Genomic DNA, 19,861 nt, shown 5'->3' with positions numbered 1-19,861 from the left:
GGCAACTCCAGTGCAACCCAGTTTCCAGTAGCACGGAATCAAAAACCCAAGTGATGGGCTTTGGTGAGTCTACTCCGTGGCTGAGCACTTCCAGAAATGTTCATTTCCCACATAACGATCAACAGGCTAACAAAAAAAAAAAAAAAAATTTAAAACATATATCAATTCTGTTATTTATATGTAAAAATGAGATCTTTTGAGTGTTTATAAAAACAAGAGGAATCTGACCAAATGTTTCACTCCTGTTCACTCATTCAGCCAGAAAATGAAATTGAGACAGAATAATTTCAATCTAGCCAGTTATCCACAGAACTATACTTTATATACAGTTTATTTCACTAGAGATTTTAATTTTATACATAGTATAAAGGGGTATCCTGATATCACACATATAGTTATTTTACCGTACTGTTTAAGAACCAATTTTTTTTACATAATCCAGTATTAAGTACCATATTAATTAAAACAAGTGATTTTTTAAAAAAACCTACATATAAATGGATGTTTATCATATGCACAGTGCGAGAATGTTTTTATATCATTGTAATCACAAAATGTGAAGCTAAGATACAACACTGTGATTTAAAACTAATTCCTAATTGTGATGCTCCGTGTTGTAGAGAGATTGATTGCTCTTTGTTTGAATTACCAAGCAAAGTTAAATTCCAGACAAACAGCAGCAGCTTAAAATCATGATTTCAGAAAGACCTTCCACAGTAGCCCAAGTTTTACAAAACACTGGTTTATCCCTACTTCTGATCCTGACAGTGTCCTAAGGAAACAGGAGAATGGCACAGATTTCATTTGGAATTATCCAGTAACTAATGCTAAATAAATTCTTTATTACTTCCACACAGGAAACCTTTAAGGATGACCGAAGAGGTAAAAGACGGAGAGGTTTATGGGCAGAATTCTCAGAATTTTAGTAAGGCAGTACAGGATTTCTCCTCTGCAAATAGGAAGAAAACACTGTCATATAAATCAGGTTCTAATATTTAGAGAAAACAATTGTGGAAAAGAAAGCATTCATACTGTAAACACATCAGAAACGACTTCTTCATTTTCCCTTTTGCAGAGTGGGGCAGTGGATGAATATCAGCTAATAAGAACCAGATGTCTTCCTCGGAAGAACCACTTCACCAGCACAGAATATATGTGGCAGTCGTTGAGAATTGCTAACATGTTTTCTCCCTCCCTCCCTCCCCCTCCCAAAAGTTTCAAGTTCAATAAATAGTAGAAAAATAATCCTTTACTTAAAAATCTTGAGATGCATTGTCCCAGGTTCCAGACAGCAATTGTCGGAGCAGTGAACTTTCTACGCGTGAAACGAACTGCAGAGAAACCACCAGCCTTTCCCCCCCCTTCCCCGCCTCTATCTGGCACTTCTTTAGCCTTCAGCCGCACAGATTTCTGCTCTTCCAGTTAAGGAAACCGAATCATCGCTGGCTCTTTCAAGCTCGCTCTCTCTCTCCTCTTGGCTCAGCGTAACGAGGCTTCCAAAGCACCAGCTGCTGTATAAACTCGCATCCCCATTTCTGGAGGTCTAACGTGCCTCCTGCTCCATTTTCTTCAACGTTACGGCAGGTCCATTCATCAAGCACGTTTCCCTTCCATTTCAGAGCCGACCTTACATTTATAAAAACGTAAAGCTTTTTCTGCCTTACGCAGTTTACTCAGGAAGTGAGTTAAATCTGGTGAAAAGCACGGAAGCCGAGCTGCCCGTGGCTGCGTGGATCGTCATTCACTAGTTACGCTCCCATCGTCGTCGTCGTCCATTAGCACTCGGCGTCCACAGTGTGTACCGTGACCGCAGCCTGCAAGTGGTGGCTGTGGTGGAGCGTGGGGTGGTGCAGCCGGTAGTGGTGGAACTTGTGACTCAAGAGGGCAGCCGTCTGAGGCGGCGTGTCCAGGTCCAAGTCTTCGTCGTGGTTTCCAACGTCGACGCCAGCCGACAGCGGGTCGTTGTTGCACGGAGGGTTCTCGCTGTCTTCCTGAGGACTCATGGTGCTGTAGCCTGGAAAAGGAATTGGCAGGACCAACAATTAAAAGCCAGGCTAAAAAGGTCAGTCGGTGCCGGCTGCTGCACCCGTCAGGCAATCAGACACAGCCAGTGCTTTACGGAGAGTAAATTAATAGAATTAACTAATACTTTAATTAATAGAAAAAGGAAAAAAATAACCCAAACAAACCCATCCTCTCCTGCAGGCTCATAACAGATCCCTTTCCCTGTCACCACCTTTGTTTATAAACTTTGGGGTCAAATGGTCTGTGCCACCTTAAATAGTAAAAACCAATCATGCGTTCAAGCAGTCCTGAGTAGCATTCTCTAAGCAATCCTGCTTCAGCAGGGGAGTTGGACTAGATGATCTATACGGTCCCTTCCAACTCTAAAAAAATTCAGTGAAATTCAGTGAAACAGTTCCTTAGGGTGCAATTGCTCACTATGATTTGAAAAACAAAATGTAACAGAATTTTTCTTGGCAGTTGTATCTTTTAAGATATTACTTGGACTTTTACAGAGAGAAGAAATAGGTGGGATCCACCGTGACCTCTGGTCCCATCAAACCACATCTTTCCTAGGAAGGATCACCAGCTGCTGTATTTGGAAGCAGGAAAGCTTCTCACATCATCTTGTATAATCACAGTATTCTCTTTTTAAGGGGAAGAGAGCACTTCTTCACCTGTGAGAGTCTATTTACAACCCCCAAACACATGTTTTTAATGTGGGTGAGCTTCCCATACAGTTAAGTCTATTGAATCCACCTGGAAGCGTTTCACGCAGCAGGTCCATTAAGGCAAACAGCACTGACGCTTCCACAGCGCAATTAACTGGAGGCTCTGCTTGGGCTCCAATATCTGCTACCGGACTCTGAGAAGTTAAAAAACACCCCAGAGCAGCCGTCTATAGGAGTAACGAGACATTGCATTCTCCGGGATATCCGAGGAAATGATGTCACCAGGAAGCCAGCTAACGGCTAAACCCTCGCTGGATGAGATCGCGCTTTCTCAGGGAGATCTCCTGTCCCTCTCTTTAGAAGCAGGTGCCGGTAGTTACTGCGAGGTTTGGATTTCCCACTGAAACCAGCTGTTACCACTCAAAACCAGTTTGCAGCGCAAACAAAACCACCTCAGTCTTTCTAAATGCAAAACACACAAACAAAAATTTAAAAGGAAAAAGATCTTGCTTTAATTGGAAAAATAATCCATCTCGGAAAACTTTGGCTGAGAGCTGAAAAGCCACTAGCGCTTCTCTGAGCATCTCGGTCGGGTTTTCAGCTTGAGACACCTAAAAGAAGTGTGTTAAAAATCTGAGGCCAAATCCTCGCAGCTGGGTCTCATTTCCCATGCTCTGAGTCACGGTCTCTAGCTGGCAGAGGGGAACTGGGGAAGACGACTGGGCAGCCCTTTGAAGACGATGGAATTACAGAAAGTATAAATAGAAGCCCACGTTTCAGAAATAGGTAGAGAGTTCCCCTGACGTGGGGACTGGAAAGATGGGAAGGATTTGCTGGGATGACAAGAAATGGAGCAAAAAGAGCATTAGTGGAGTAAATCTGCTTCAGCACAGGTCATCCGGCCCCAAATCCAGGGTAATTCCTCCTCCAGCAAGATCGGCTCTCAGGCATCTGTTCATCCATGTTCCAAGGCTTTGGCCTTCAGATTTCCTGTCCCTCAGCAATTCCATTAGTGCAACCACCCTCTTAATAATTGAACCTGTCTGCTGTAACACCAGCCACTATGTCACACATCTGTGACACGGGGGACAGACTGCCTTGTCTGACCCTCCTCTTCATTCATATTAAGCCTCCTCACGAGTCAGCAGCACAACACCCTTCAAGAGTGAAGAAGACTCAGTCTCGGGGGGCGTATCATAATTCCCTGAACCTAAACAGGGTTGAAGTGTGTGTGGGGCAAACACACGGCTGAACACCCCTCATTGCTGTACGTGTACACAGTCAATGCTGTCATTATTCTCGTAAAGGTGACACAGATGTCCTCTGCGGTGATGGTACGGACTCAACGTCCACCAGAAAGGCTAAGGAGGCACCTGACTCCTTGGTCTCTGAATCTGTGCTTACTTTACCCCAGGTGTCCAGCACGTGTTGCTAATATTTTATGAAACACGTGCACGTCACATCAAAGAGACGAGCGGTCGAGATGCTGACTTGATTGCAAGGGTCTTCCTTTCTCTTGTTAAGTAGGAGAGGTCCGTTATCTCAACTGAACACGTGGATTATTCAGGTTGGCAATGGAGAAAGAGCGTGGTAAATGCAGTCCCGTTTCTGTCGGTCTGAATTCTGCTCCCGCAGTGAAGCTGGCAGGACCCCAAACCAGCCAGGGAGAGCAGAGCCTTTAGCTGCTGCTCTACCGCCTCTCTGAGAAAACCAGCTCCTCGCTGGGCACCATCAGCTGACGAGGGTCAAAACTCCTCAAGCGCGACGCAACAAGGAGCAAAGGTTTTTTGGTTTGGTTTGGCCGTGGCAGCTTTATCTGCAAGGGGCCAGACTTCTGAAGGAAACCCAGGAACCGCAATCATTAACCCGGGGCCAGGGCAGGGATTCAAGGTCTTACCGTGGTCGCTCTCCGTTCCCGATCGCCCCCAGTAGCGGCGTCTGCGTTCGGGGCTGTGGGCGTGACGCTCTATTACCGCCGCTATGAATCTGGTGTTACTGACTGGGGGGGAGAGAGAGAGAGAAACAGTTTTAAAGAAAGGGCTTTTACTGAACTGTTATCAGCGGGACAAATCAGGCACAGGGGAATAGGCTTTCTGCAAACTAATTCTTCTCAAATGCTACTTCTTTTAAGAAGATTGTCAAGTGACGGAGGAGTAGGAGTAAGGACCTGGAGAAGCAGTAGATGCAAACCACGAAGTTCAGATACACTTATTTTTCAGTCTTTGAGTGTTGACGCTCAAATCTTGGGTATTATTTTAGTTCTGGTTTGGTGAGGACCCAGGGAGAGGGATATGCTCTGATTCTGGAGCCCTCCCAGCGTTTAGGTGCACGGGCTCATCTTACAGGGCAGCGGTATGACATGCAAAATGCTGCCTTTACTGAACAGCAAAGAAGTCCAGACATCCCAAATCAATGCAAATAAGATTTACTGCCGCATTTGGTGAACATTCATGCCAGGCTTGGCCTCTGCTTTCCAAGGCTGAAGGAAGGGAGTAGTTTTCCATACCCTGTGCTGTCACAAGTGCAATTTTTTTAGCTGATCGGAGCTATTTCTGGAAGTGGTTATGATGGGGGGGGGGGAGGGGGGGGGCATGAGGGGCAAACCTCCTCCACGTATAATCGAATTTAGTCTTCTTAAAGTAAAGAAATGTAATTTTTCAGCATGAGACTAAAGGTGCGCTGGGTAAGTTAAAAATTGTCCTATCATTTTCTGCTGCTAATCAGCACAGGGGTTCCTCCTGTATTTTTTAATTCTAGCATATTAAGAAAACAAATAGCTCATTTACTCCTAAGATTTTTTTTTACGGCAAAGTGATTTGGTACTTACTGATGCCTCTGTCTTCGTGGCTGTCATCGTCTCTCTCGTCCCTATCATTTTCCAGGTTCGACATACGCACTGACATTTCTACACACCATTACAAACAGAAAAATGCAACTGTTAAGAGAAAAATTTTGGGTCATCTTACTAACGGCTGTCACCCTGGTAAGATCGTGGAAGCACTTTGCGTTACTGTGTGAAGAGATCTGAGGTCTGAGCTTGGTGTGCTCTTTGTCCAAGATAGATGGGGACAGGAATTCTAGGAATACGATACACCCCCACCTCCCTCTGCAAGGAACGGGCTCTAAAGTTTTGAAGACAGTGAAGTGATTCAAAATAGAGCCAGGGTGTAATCAAATATGGAGGTAATTAGCCCTGATCACACTTCTCCCCTCTTTCTACCAGTATCCTTTCTCCCAAACACAGTTTTGTCTCAGATTTCAATGGTTTTATCTAATCTATGAATAGATATTCCATGAACACATGACAGGGAACACAAGTGACGCTGGGCTTAGCGCTTTAGCTCTAGAAAAAGTGTAACTTCAGCTTCCTGACAAAGCTGCATCTTTTGGGGCAGTCTCCTCCGGCAGCAGCAGGTCTGGCTGCACCCAGGAGAGGGCAGCAATACACAAGCACCCTGGCCCAGACCTGGCTTTTACAAGGATCGTTAAAAAGGAAGTAAAATGGGGTGAAGCACTGAAACAAAACCAAGGAAAGAGGGTTTGGGGGGTTGTTGTTGGTCGGTTGGTTTGGTTTTGTGGAGTTTTTTGTTTGGGGCTTTTGGGTTGTTTTTTAATTCCCACCCTACTATTTCTCTCTCAAGAGTTATCAGCTCACCCTGGGCGGCCAGAGGTGACATGTGCTGGTGACTCCTCCGATGGATCTGGTGGCGGTAGGCGTACACTGCTAGGACAAGCACCATGATGCAGCCCATAATTCCTCCAGCCACTGGGCCCACCGGTGCGCTTTTGATCATGTTCAGAGTGATCACCTCATCTCCTAAATCAAAAGGGACAAAACAGGAAAAAAAACCCATAAATTCTCTGCAGAAAGGTTTAAATCAACATATCTTAAGTTTAGAGAAGATCTTGAAGGTTTTCTTGGTGTTTAAGTGCCCACCGGCAGGACAGGACACTTTAAATAGGAGAAGAAATTCAGAGAGGGCACATCTTAAAGATGGGAACGTATAGCTCGGCTACACATCTATATTTTCAAAACTGTGATACCCACAACAGGCCTGATGCTACTTCTTTACTGCTTGATGCACTATTTCTGCTAATTTACCTCCAGCGTAAGAGATAAACACGTGATGTGAAGGACGCTCCGGCACTGACAGTGCAGGTTATCCAACACAAGCAGTTCACTCAGCGTCTCTTCAGAGCGGCAGAGTTACCTATTGCTCCCAAGTCATCCACGTAGGGGCTCTTGGCTCCCACAATGCCACCGAAGCATTCCTTCTGAGGGGCACAGTAGGACTTATCCAGATGGGTCTTCCCGTCGCTGTCTACCATACACCACTCGCAGTCCAACACTCCAAAGCAATCCCTGAAAATCAAAACCGACAGAAGACCGTGTTTACTTTCAAGTTCAACACTTCCCCTTTGGCACAGCTCAGTCTTATTTTAGGACCGCGAGACAGAGGGAAGCCAAAATCATCCCTAAACCCTCACATAGGGAACGTTTGGCCACAAAAACCTTCTCATTAAAATTAAAAGTACCACAAGGGAACTTATACGGGGCAGCTGCAACTTCAGCACACGTCTTCCAAGTCTCTTTGCTTTGGTTTTTGCCTCCATCCCTCAGCCCGAGCAAAGGAAGAACTTCCTACTTGTAACTCCTCCAATAAGCCATTTCTCAGCACGGAGAAGTCCGACTCCGGTTCCACCCTCTTTCTGCAATCCTTTGGGAGACGGAAGAAAGGATTTGGAAATCCTGGTCTGAGCATGATGTGTTCTAGCAGTCTCAGTCCCCTGGAGACCGCTCCTAACAAGCACAAGCTAAATAAGCCCTCGAGCTCCTCTACATAATGCCAGGAGTAGAGCAGAGAAGCAGGAAACTGGGAGCCGATGGGCAGCTCCCATCTCCGATGGGACCCAAAGGCACCACCGCGACTGTACTGTCTACTTTCTGTCAACCCTTTCATCCACACCTCCCTCCAGAAGGCAGACAAACCCAGCGGCACTAGCCGTTTGGCCAAGAGGAAGAATTCCTTCTCCTTTCAATAGGAAATCTTCCACTTGCACAACCCTCGGTGCTCAGAGTCACAAGTGTGACGGGGAAGCCATGTGTTTGCTGTTAATGGTGTAAAGTGACTCCAACAGGAATACTGAGGTCTTCTTCTGCACTGCAGTGTAATATCACTGGTGTGTGCTACAACGCCTCATTCTGGCATCATACTGCTTTTTTTCTTTCAAACATGTAAGGAAGAGCTATTTTCACTTAATTATTTCAAGAACACGGTGTATTTAGAGGGACGGAGGACGCCGCTTTACCCGCTCTCTGTTCTCTGGTTGCACTGAGTGTTGATGCACTGCGGGAGCGCGTCCTGTAGGCTCGGGTCGATCGCCGTGAAAGTCATTGGCTCCTGATGAACTTCACAACTCGGATTCCTAAATTGGGGCAAAAAGTAAAGCCTTATAGAAGCAGTCAGAGCACAACCACTGAAAAACATCATGATCAAGGGACTGGAGCATCTCTCTGCTGAGGAAAGGCTGAGAGACCTGGGGCTGTTCAGCTGGAGAAGAGCAGACTGAGAGGGGATCTCAGCGATGCTGAGCAATAGCTAAAGGGCAGGTGGCAAGAGGATGGGGTCAGGCTCTTCTCAGTGGTGCCCGGGGACAGGACAAGGGGCAACGGACACAAACTGGAACACAGGAAAATCCTTCTCAACATGAGGAAAAACTTCTTTCCTGTGAGGGTGGCAGAGCCCTGGAACAGGCTGCCCATGGAGGTGGTGGAGTCTCCTTCTCTGGAGATTCCAAACCCGCCTGGACACGTTCCTGTGCAACCTGCTCTGGGTGGACCTGCTCTGGCAGGAGGTTGGAGGAGTTGACCTCCAGAGGTCCCTTCCAACCTCTACCATTCTGTGATTCCTTTTTACCTATTACATATAATCTGCTTAATTACACTAAAAATACTGTCTTATTCTCTCCTGTATCACCTGTAATTTAGCATAAACAATTAAGTAATTGTGTTAACTTCTGTCCAGTGCTGTTCCATCAGAGGAGGTGGGTTCTCACCTGCTTTCGGCGTTGGTGAGGTTGCCGGTACATTCATTTACCTCCAGAGGGCACTCGCAAGGGCACTCACATTCGTTCTGTTCCATTCTGCAGGGGCAGAAAACGCAGAGAAAACGCAATCAGAGATCGCGGGGTGATTTCAGCCCCACAGCGCGGCTCCCTAACAGGAGTTGGCCACAGGGAAGGGTGTTCAGAAACCTTTCTCCTTCCCCGGGGAGCACTGGGATTGCTCTATTCTGCTCTGGGACTGAGGACAATGTAGTAACGGAGCCTCTCTGATCTCTTACCCACCCCCTGAAATTTAAAAAGGAGACAACCCCTGGAGAAGTCTCAGATCTAGATGCAAGGATCCTTCTTGCCAGTGCAACAAACACCTGATGATGCCGGTGGAGGCGAAATCTGCAAGTGCCAGGGATCCCTCAATGAAAAATTATGCCAATCCACGTAAAATCGAGGGTCTGCGAGAACAAAGGGCCTGGTCCATTGATAGCTGTCCCCGAGAAACCGAATCTGTCGTGCTCTTTTAACTTTATCTACCCAAATGTGTCAATAACAAACTACCCTGTGCTTTTCTACAGTAAAAATATGGCGAAGGATTAGAGGTTTGCTAAATCGCCGCGCCTCTTACAAATAGCACAGGTAAAGTAACGATATTGTTTTCACTCAGCTTATAAAATAACCCTGTTTTTATAAACGCTGCGTCAAGAAGGCGGGAAGGCGGCAGTGCCCGGCCCAGCCCCTTGGTTCCCCACGCCCCGCTCACCGGTGGCAGTTGAGGCAGAGCCTGTCCACCATGCTGCAGGCACAGAAGGCCAGCGAGTCGCAGGTCTCGTTGACGATTCCCACGAAGGCGTTGGTGCCCGGGATTCTCGTCAGCCTGTACTTGGAGCAGTGGCTGCCATGCACCAGGTTTGTCAGATCCCCCTAGGTAAAAAAAACCAACCAGTAGTGTCAAAAGCGTAGCAAGAAACGCGTTGTTTTAGGGAGCTGAAGGCTTTGCCCCCATCCAAGGAAACCTACAGAGCTGAGGGAACACAAACACAGGAGGACGCCGCCTTCCCAAATAAAATTCTTCATCAACCTGTTGAGTTTTGCTTCCAAAGTCTTGGGCGGAAAGACTTCGCTCAAGATAGAAAAAAATAAGACTATCTTGTAAAGACTACGAGCTGTGGCAGCAGCGCTGAGCCCAATATCCCGCCGGCAGCAGGTTCCATTTCACTCCTTCACATCGCTCCCCGACCCCTCCCCACTGTCCCAGTCCTCGGTGACCTCCACAAAGAGGCTCCTCCTCCGGGAAGGCACCATCACGACTTGTTGAAAACTTCCTGGCACATGTACCATGAAAAAATATACAGGGCAGCACTGCACAGCTGTGACTTATTTAGTGGCCAGGCTCATTCCTGATGCCTATTTCCATGCCACGATCCTACAGTTTTGCTCCATCCTACGCCATTTCCTTTACAGGGACACATTTTTGATTTTGCATTTCAAGTGTGGGGAAAATATTTCAGCCTCCCTGACATAAACCAAGGTATTCTGACATAACTTTCAAATATTGTTTGACACTCGTTTCCCACCTTTTCCTCCCAGCAATAATTGAAAAGTATTCTTTAAAGAGCAGCTTCCCCCCCAGAGCTTAACATCTGTTGAATAATCCCGCAGGGACCTTGTGGAGGGTGGATCTGCGGCGCTGCAATCGGCATTCACGGCACAGGGAGAGACAACAGCCCCGGGCTTAGACCTCTCGGCTCAAGAGGAAGCTCACACAGGCCCCGCAGAGCACCCACATCTCCAAAGGCTCCACTCTGGCAAGTGATACTCTGCGAACGCTCATGCCAGTTGCACCAGTAAACGCATTTATTTGGCCACTCAGCTGAGAGGTAAGGTATTAGAGACCTCTGTGACCCGTGTAGCAGTGACACAGGTCAGAGTTGGAAGCCAAGGGTCAGGTCAGAGGATCCAAAGCAAAAAAAACATCTACGGCCGGAAAGCCCTCACGCAACAACCGAGAACTTCTTTTCATGAGGCTGGATGAGACTTTGCAGACACCAACCACAGTTGGCCAACGATCACATCCATAACCCCTCGTAAGTCCACTGCCTCCTCGCGCGAGCGCGGTCTGTGCAGGCCAGATCGCCGATTTGGTGTTTGGAGAGGGGGAACGGAGGCCAATCCACATGGAATTCTGGCTTCCAGCCTCCTCTGCTGAGCCTGGCAAGGATCCGCCTTTCCACCGAGAGAAACCCAACCCAACCAAAGTACATTCAAAAGCAAAATAAATCAGAAAAACACACTCACCACTAAGCTGGTATTAAATTTATAAAACCGCTGAACTGTTCTGTCACTGAAGCTGTTGCAGAGGTTTTTCTTGACGAAGTTTGGGTGGTTCAGAATGTCATTTGCTACCAGAGGCTCCTACGTGGAAAAAAAAAAAAAAGGAGGATTTTATGCCTTTAAAATCAGACACAAACAGCAGATTGCCTTACTGCCTCAGAAAAAAAGAAAAGGAAAAATGAAGAAAACTAAGAAAACCAAGAAAAAAAGGAGCCAGACCTTGTGCGTAATGTGCTGTTGCTCCACCGGCGCGTGTCCTTTGGGATCGATGAGGGTCGGGTGTGCCACGAGGTACCCTCTGTCCTCCATGATGAAGCACCTGCCCACAACGAACAACACAGAGAGCCCCCCGTTAGCCCTCCTCGGGCTTTAGAGAGATACGGCGAAATAAAACAGGATCTTAAATTTACAGCTAGAGGAAGAATTTTTCAAGGCTTCCATTTATTAAAATAACAGGGCCATTAAGCAAATTCACTGGAAAATGTCTCTGAAGAATGTATCGGGTATTTCCCTGGAGCTTTTAAGTCCGTTACTGGATTTAAAGCCTGGACTACAGAGAACTTGAAAACGGAACCGATTAGAAACAGAAAGGAAAACTGATCGGTGTCTTGTCTGATCGTGGAAGATCCAGAAATAAATTAAGCATAATGAACTCGGAAAGGTTTAACAGTTTATTAATCCACTGTGCTACTAATTAAACAGAGATTTCACACTCTCCTTTAACGACCTCCTGCCTCAGAATTCAATTTTAACGGGGAGATAAATCACTCCCGTTTCACTCTCAGCCTTCCCAGCCTTTCCTCTCCCTTTTCAGCTCTTCCCATTAAGTTTCCCGTGTGATCTCAGGGAATTGATGTCGGATCCGTGCCCCTGTCTAGAAACCAGAGCGCTGGGAGGTTTTAATCCGTCCTGTTTTCGGCACCTCCCGTTTCCATAGCCGCAGACAGCCGCGCTGGGGAAGGCGGAGGAGCCGGCGGCACCGGGGGGACGGCACAGCCTGCACCAACATCAAGAGAATCGGTGGCCACAGAAGGGAGACGGGAGGAGGTCAATGCGGCCGCTCAACACTCCCCAAGCGCCCAGCGGGGTGGCAGCCACGTCCTCCGGCCTCCTGCCACTCGGGGCGGCTTTAAACTCCACCATTCCCATGGCAGCCAGCAATGTAAAGCTCTACCTATACATCAGCTCTCGGAGGGAGAGAGAGGAGATAATTTACAGCAATCAGCACAGAACAGACGGGACTTTAGGTATATAACGGAGGCATGAAACTATAAGTTGGAATTTTTTTTTACTGCCTCAAACTGTTTGGGTCTTGCATTAGGAGTTCACGTTGCAATGTTGAATTCTCTCTTTTTTTTTCTCCTATAGGGAACAGGAGAACGAGTTGGCTGGTGATTTACCCCAAAATGACTGCAGAGAGAAAAAGCTTAGTGGAGATACATTAAAAAACCCCAAATGCCTCCCAGAAAGTTAGAACAGTCTCTCTTAGTACCCACGTGCGGTTACGCAGGGGCTCTGAGCATTAGATCCGGCTTCTACATAAGAATGGTCTAACACAGAATTTAACAATATGCTTGAAATTCCTCATTTAGGGAAGGTAGAAACAGAATCAAGCATCTGATCCCGTTGATTATTAATAGTTCTTAATTAGGGGAAAAGAAATGCCAAACCAGAAATCTTCGTTGGTTTTTTTTATACACCATAAAATATATAAAAAAACACCCAAATCCAAACCAGAAAAGATCTGGGAGGATGACAGAAAACCACTTCCCTCCCCAAATTTAAGGTTTAAAACCAAAGAAAGAAACAACAACAACGCCCAAACCACGTTCTCAAGTTACTCCGGATCCAACCCAGGGTGGAAAGCAGAGAACGCACACTGGAAGTAACAAAATCCTAGAATAAGTGAAGTTGGGAAGTACCTTGGGTCGTCTGATTAAAGGGAAAAAAAAAAGGCTTTAGATATTAACTGCACGGAAGGAACAGTTTACCTTATTTTGTTTCCCCCGTCCTGGTTACAAACTGGCAGCAGGTCCATGAGAACCTTGTAGAAGTATCGCAGGGTGAAGTCAATGCCCATCACCGCCACCGAATGGCCTGAAGACATCTGTGTGCTGCACAGAGGGGAGGAAAAAAGGGAAAATGGCTTTCATGGCTGTATTAATAATTAATATTTTAATTACTCAGTTCTCTGCTTGAAAGGGGGACTGGGTTCCTCGGCATATAAATGGCCAGCTCAAATCCACACCAAAGCTCAGTTCACCCTCTTGTGCTTAAATGAACAGTTAAGGCAGCTGGAAACGGGGAGAACAGTGTCTCAACAGCGTTAGTTCTTTGCTGCACATCCTGAAGTCTCTCCACATAAACTGCGCCTCGAAGAACCAGCACGTGGAGGAGACTGGAGACAGCCCAGGACCGGATCACACCCAGGAGCTGACACTTCTCCCCATGGGCTGTTCTCCCTCGGCTCTTACATACGCCCCTACCACCTACAGACATTTAGTATTTAGCAGCACAAATGAGGATTAAAAATTCCCCACCCGCACAAACGAACGCAGGACACAGATCCTGCATTTCCAGCAGGAGGTTCATGTTCTGCACAACTTCTCTTTGCTCGGCCCCCAGCGTCAGGAGCTGAACCTCTGCTGGGAGGACAGGCTGAGAGAGTTGGGGGGGTTCAGCCTGGAGAAGAGAAGGCTCCGGGGAGACCTTAGAGCCCCTTCCAGTCCCCCAGGGGGCTCCAGGAAAGCCAGGGAGGGACTCTGGATGAGGGAGGGGAGCCATAGGAGGAGGGGGAAGGGTTTGACACTGAAAGAGGGGAGATGGAGATGAGATGTGGGGAAGAACTTTGCTGTGAGGGTGGTGAGAGCCTGGCCCAGGTTGCCCAGAGAAGCTGTGGCTGCCCCATCCCTGGAGGGGTTCAAGGCCAGGTTGGAGGGGGCTTGGAGCAACCTGGTCTGGTGGGGGGTGTCCCTGCCCAGGGCAGGGGGTGGCACTGGATGGGCTTTAAGTTCCCTTCCAACTCAAACCATTCTATGGTTCTATGATACGAAGCTTCCATAGACATTTTGCTAAATCCCTAATATTCCGAAGTGTAGGAGTGAGTATGAATTTCAGCCAGAAAACAGAGCTGGCCAAGCTGCAGGCAGGAATGAGGTTACCCTGCAGCAGGTGGTGTTCGGGTGCTGGTTAACGAGCACCGTGTTAAATGCTTCCAATCCCATTCTACCAACAGGCCCGTGATCTGTGCCAGCGGGAATTACACAGGAGTAATTCACGTTAACCTGACACTGCCTCCCCCCGCCTGCGGAGCGCCAGGTGACATCTAAAACCATTTCACTTAAATGTTGTGATTCAGTATCTTTTCCCAATGTAGGGCAACCATAAACTAAATATTTAGGGATGGGGCAGGACCCAGACTCCCTGTGGATGCCCCAGCACCGGCACCAAGAGCTGCCGTGAATTGCAGTCTTTCGCCCGTACAGCGAATGTGCTTGTGTTCCTATTTTCACACACCAGTTCGGGGATATACACGGTTGCCTTAGCAACCAGTACATCAAAGACCAACAAAACAGGCTGATGTATGGAAGTGGATATTCTTACAGCTCTATAAAGGTAAGAAAGTGCTACTTTCCCTCAGCCATATCCTTTTAATTTTCCTCACCATCAGTGAAGCAACTGAAGAGCTCTCCTGGCCGAAGCAGAGTCTCGACATTTGGCTGAGACTGTCTGGATGCCGAAAGTTCCAAATAGAAATTATATTCTATTTACATTGTTATTTTTGTGAAACTTCCTGTCCTGGCAAATTCCCACCTTCCCCTCAGGGGAGACATCCAGGTACTCAAGACCTCCTGAATCAACACACTTGGACTAAGGTGCAAATCCCCACTGGGCAGCTGGGCATCAGGGCAGGGAGGTTCTGGAGCTAAACCCTTCTAACGTGATAACAGAGTTTAATCACTACTATTTATTACGGCAGGTTATGACGCGGCGGTGGGGGGCAGCCTGAGGCCGGGGTGGCACGGCCAGACCAAGCTCCCTCTCACCCCTGAAGGACACAAAATGATGGGCTCTTCCTCACATCACGGGGCATGCCATTTTGCACTTATGTGGGCTTGACGCTGATGAGAAAGGAGACGTGTTTGACTTGCTGCTTTTTAAATTTTACTCTCCAAAATAGGACTAAAAACGTTTAGAAAAAGAAGCTAACGGAGCGGCACAGCTGGACTATCCAAAGCAGAGGCTGCCGGTGACCCCCTGTCCATATAAAACCCCCTCCGTCCACTGGACTGAACTTCGTTTGCGTTTAAAGAGGTACAGTGAAGATGTAGTCAAACCGAATTTGTAGATTTATAAAAACTGATTCTGAAAACCTGCAGTTGATTTATTTTTCCCATTACCCCTTCCCTGGAGAAGGAATGGGCAAAGGGATGACAGGGAAGCAGCACAGACACGTTTAAGCGTATGCGACGAGGCATCAAGCTGTGAACTTGCTGCTCTGTCCTAACAGACTAAAAGCCATCAGGAACGCTGTAAATATTTTAGCTTCGTTTTGAAGCATTAAATCCTTCTGGTTGCTGGTGCAAGCTGGGTTAAATAACTTCTTGCATGGATCTTCTATTCCCAGCCTCCAAAAAAGAAATCAGATATATGTAAAATGGGAACGAGAGAGAGATAAGCGTCAGTTCCAGATAAACTAATGTTATTTAAACCCACAGAGCAGCTTCCAACGCGAGTCATGTCTACATTAACTCCACCGATTCCGCCCCCAGCCCTCTGTTTTGGTTTTTTTTTTAAAGTAAGACCTCTTTGGGGATTATAACCGCATGTGACTGTGAGCTTTAGAGGTCATATTTACCCAGGAATCACACTCCCATCTGCCAAACTTTGTTTAACCGTTCTTTAATCACGTTCTAATAACCCACGTGAGCTTTAAGTTCTTCAAACTAACCGAAGCGTCACTTGCTAGATAAAAATCTGAATTTTGATTAATTGCACTTCTCTTCTTACCAAAGTGCTTATTTCCCTGAAGTGAATTCCTCTGTGAGAAGCCCCACGCAGGCATCAGGCCTGATAATGCTCCTGCCAAAAAAGACAGGCAGATGTCCCGTGGTGGGAAATCCCAAACAAAGCCGAGACGTCTCCGAGGAGAGTAGAAAAGATGAGTCCTGAGCTCTGCTGGCTTTGGGGACTCTATTTCCCAGCGCAACTTTGTCCTGGTGGGGTCTTGGATGGAGCATGTGCAGAAGCCATATGGCTCAGCAAAAGTCTTGGAAAAGACTCCGTGTAAAAAAACAACTGAGTAACTATAATGTCTGAAACTTGGGCCTCCTTTAAACAGCCTACATCTCAACCCAACCTCAGCCTCGGGCTGGGGGCCTGGCCAGGAGGGACCCGAAACAAAGAAATTCTGGTCCTGGAGGAAAGGGTCACTTCAGCACTGACACAATGTTCCCAGAGAGACTGACGCCACTTATCCTGGTGGGAATATTCACTGTACTGAGAATAAAGGGAACACCTTCCAGTCCCTCAAGGGGCTCCAGGAAAGCTGGGGAGGGACTCTGGATGAGGGAGGGGAGCCATAGGAGGAGGGGGAAGGGTTTGACACTGAAAGAGGGGAGATGGAGATGAGATGTGGGGAAGAACTTCTTTGCTGTGAGGGTGGGGAGAGCCTGGCCCAGGTTGCCCAGAGAAGCTGTGGCTGCCCCATCCCTGGAGGGGTTCAAGGCCAGGTTGGAGGGGGCTTGGAGCAACCTGCTCTGGTGGGAGGTGTCCCTGCCCAGGGCAGGGGGTGGCACTGGGTGGGCTTTAAGGTCCCTTCCAACCTGAACCATTCTAGGATTCTATGATTCTCTTGATCAACTTTGAATGAAGATACATTAAAATTTCCCCTTTCCTTTTTTCAAGCCATAGAGGACTAATTAATAAAGAAAATGTTTCTTCCTATATGGCTATAATGTTCTTTTTGGTTTGATCCCAAAGGCACAGGCCGCTGTTTCCACCCCGATTTGTTTTCTGCAATCCTGTAAGGGCAGCTGAAGGTTTACAGGCTTCTCCTCAGTTCTTCTTACTCCTGAAAGTCCCTGACCAGAAGCACTGATTTCAAACAGCCCAGGCGAGGAGCTCCCCCAATTCCTGGAGTATGGACGGGGCTTTAATTAAAAGAGTCTTGCGGACTGACCTCCATTGGCAGTCAGGTAGATCCTCTTTCACCTCTTATTCCCTTCCAAACATCACCCTGGCACACAAAACTCCCGAAGTGTTACCTGTGAGTAACTTTAGGAAATGCAGAGATTTGCTGTCTTGGTGAAAAAGTCTTTGGCTACCGGTAGAGAGGGAATATTTCATCAAAAGCACTTTAAAAACGGGCTTGGTTTTCAGTTCTTGAACACACAGGAGTCGTTCAGCGTATTTCTCTCCTACCCAAAGCACATCTCAATAATCAAGAGTACTCTTGCTTGACACAAACCTCCAAAAGCCACAATTTACCTGGAAGAATGGACTGTGTGACTGATGGTGACGACGTAGCCAGCCCCTCCGACGTCTAAGTAGGGCCCAGTAAAGGTAATTAGTCCTGGATTAGCCACAGCATGCAAGTACCTAAGGGCAGCCAAAAGAAATACTCATAATTAGTGAAAAAGTGTTACTGTAAACTCTGAGACAGTAACCTTGATTTTGCAGAAACAAACATTGAATTCTGCACACAGTGAACAATGTGCAACCAAGTTACTATTTCTTAATATTAAACAAGTGCCTACGTATGATTAGGACCCAGACCTGAACCAGACTTGGCTCAATAAATGGTTCCTCACGACATACAACTGCATTAAAAAAGCTCAATTTACTTCTTTATAGGATGTGTTTAATGTCACTGTATGCATTCTTCCCCAGAAAAAACGCATGCCTTGGTGCCAGTTTGACTCAAAGCAAACACCGGCAAAACGATGATGCTGCAAAGGCAGGAGAAAGGACGCCCCACAGGCAGGATTCCAGTGAAAATCTGGAAAGATGTCAGAAAGTGATTACGAATTGCGATCTCTTTTAAAATTTACTGTCAACACAAAATGAGCCACGCCGTGTCAAACATCTTCCTACCCTCACAAGAAGGTTTATAAAACATTCCAACCGTTGGAAACGCTTTTGTGTATGAAAAAGCTATTTGCTTTCCAGCTATTTGCTTTTTAGTCCTCTGGAAGTGACTGAATTCTACTTTATTGCTAGTGATTTTTTGAATCTTCTTTCCAAAATATCGCCATTTGGCTTGATATAAAAAAACAAGGCGCCGTGGCACGCTGCCCACGGAGGCTTTGACAAACCCATGGCTTGAGAAAAACAGTCAAGTGTAAAAGCAAAAAAAAAAAAAAAAAAGAAAAAAGAAAAAACCCTCCCCAAAACTAGTAACGAAAATAATTTGAGAGCTTTTAAAACGGAGACGAGGGCTTGTAAAAGTGCCTTCAGTTCATTTAGAACACGAATGCACCCTCACTGCAAAAAAAAGAGCAAAATTCCATCATCTGTCAGTAAAAACATCAGGAAGAAAACCTGAAGCTAATTAGTAGCTACAGTAATGATTTTTTTTTCAGGGCAAACACGGGTCAGGAGAGGTAGTGCCAGCGCCAGGAGCAATCCTGAGCCTTCCTGGTACAGCCGGAGGGCTGGGACCCAGCGCTCCTCGTGCCTTTCCCGGTGTCACTGCCCGGCAGCACCTGGGTGACCCCTCAACAAAGCCCCCGCGTCAAAGCACGCTCCCGCGTCTCAGGCTCTCATTTGGAGTGTACACAAATATTTTCCCAAATCAGATCCCGCTGCATAATTAACAGGGCACAGCAGAGCCAGCAAATTCCTGCTCTAAATTAGCAAGAAAACCCGCTGTAAACAAACAAAAAGTCTGAAATATTAACAACCAAAAATGGCACAAGGAGCTGAAAACACCCCTGAATCGGCTCATCCCTAAAGGGGCTGCTCATTTTCGGAATATTTATATTCCCATCTGCCATAGCAGAGATAGGAAACAGAAACTATCAATTAAAATAAAAAGGGTTGGAATTAGAGCCAATCAGGGTTTTAACTGGCTGTATTTAAGCACCGAGCTTCTTAGCCGTGATGAAAATATTTCTAGTTAAATAGTTTAGAGCCGGCCATACCCCCCCCCCCCGCCCCGGGCTATGAAATCGATACCAAATATTTTCCTTATCGCCCTCCAAGATTATCCCAAAGCTTTGATAAACGGGACCCTAAAAACTCACCATTGTCTCCTGGTGGGATCAAATGCTTTGTCCATGAGGGAACCGGGGTAAATTCGGAGCACCCCATTGGGGGTTGCTATGTAACGCCGCACAATATAACTGTTCAGGCTACTAATTTCCATTTGGGTCATCCATTCATCTGTGACGTGACTGGTAGCCATTACTTCATTTCTGACAGAGAACTGCAAAACAAAGGCGGGACCTGGCAGGGTTCCTCTAAGACTTGCAGGAAAAGATAATAAGCCGCTGGCGGGGTTTCCTAAAGAGCCATCAGAGATCATCTAAACTCAATTACTTGTTTAAAGTCTTCTCACACCAGACGGATCTGGCACATTCCAAGCAAAGGAAAAGCTTATTATAATGAAATATTGTTGTCGTTATCTCTGCAGCTTTTGGAGTTTGCTTTTTTTACTTCACATAAATATAAGCAGTGCTTCGCTTTTTCTCATTCCTAAGAACACAAATTTCTCATTCCAAAGAACACAAAGATATTTCTGCTACGAATTTGCCGTAGCTTTAATTTTTCTGCGGTTTATTTCAATAGCTGCT

At 46.7% G+C, this 19,861-nt stretch overlaps 1 protein-coding gene across 1 annotated transcript in view; it reads right to left on the bottom strand.

Annotated features, from left to right (window-relative positions):
- Positions 1 to 302: 302 nt before the first annotated feature.
- The window catches only part of CACHD1 (cache domain containing 1), a 114,658-nt gene continuing 95,099 nt past the window's right edge, over positions 303 to 19,861 (bottom strand). Inside the window, exons 15-27 of the mRNA XM_074152065.1 lie at positions 19,313 to 19,494; positions 17,556 to 17,666; positions 13,058 to 13,180; positions 11,286 to 11,385; positions 11,031 to 11,147; positions 9,496 to 9,656; positions 8,733 to 8,819; positions 7,986 to 8,102; positions 6,887 to 7,038; positions 6,331 to 6,492; positions 5,503 to 5,580; positions 4,573 to 4,674; positions 303 to 2,014 (exon numbers count right to left, since the gene is read on the bottom strand). Of these exons, the coding sequence (XP_074008166.1) occupies positions 1,776 to 2,014; positions 4,573 to 4,674; positions 5,503 to 5,580; positions 6,331 to 6,492; positions 6,887 to 7,038; positions 7,986 to 8,102; positions 8,733 to 8,819; positions 9,496 to 9,656; positions 11,031 to 11,147; positions 11,286 to 11,385; positions 13,058 to 13,180; positions 17,556 to 17,666; positions 19,313 to 19,494 (1,731 nt within the window). The 3' untranslated portion in view covers positions 303 to 1,775. The remainder of the gene's footprint in view (positions 2,015 to 4,572; positions 4,675 to 5,502; positions 5,581 to 6,330; positions 6,493 to 6,886; positions 7,039 to 7,985; positions 8,103 to 8,732; positions 8,820 to 9,495; positions 9,657 to 11,030; positions 11,148 to 11,285; positions 11,386 to 13,057; positions 13,181 to 17,555; positions 17,667 to 19,312; positions 19,495 to 19,861) is intronic.

This window comes from Numenius arquata, chromosome 8 (genome assembly GCF_964106895.1).
Source record: "Numenius arquata chromosome 8, bNumArq3.hap1.1, whole genome shotgun sequence".
NCBI lineage: Eukaryota > Metazoa > Chordata > Aves > Charadriiformes > Scolopacidae > Numenius > Numenius arquata.
The sequence above is the reverse complement of the archived record's forward strand: the minus strand, read 5'-3'. Positions and strand labels throughout refer to the sequence as shown.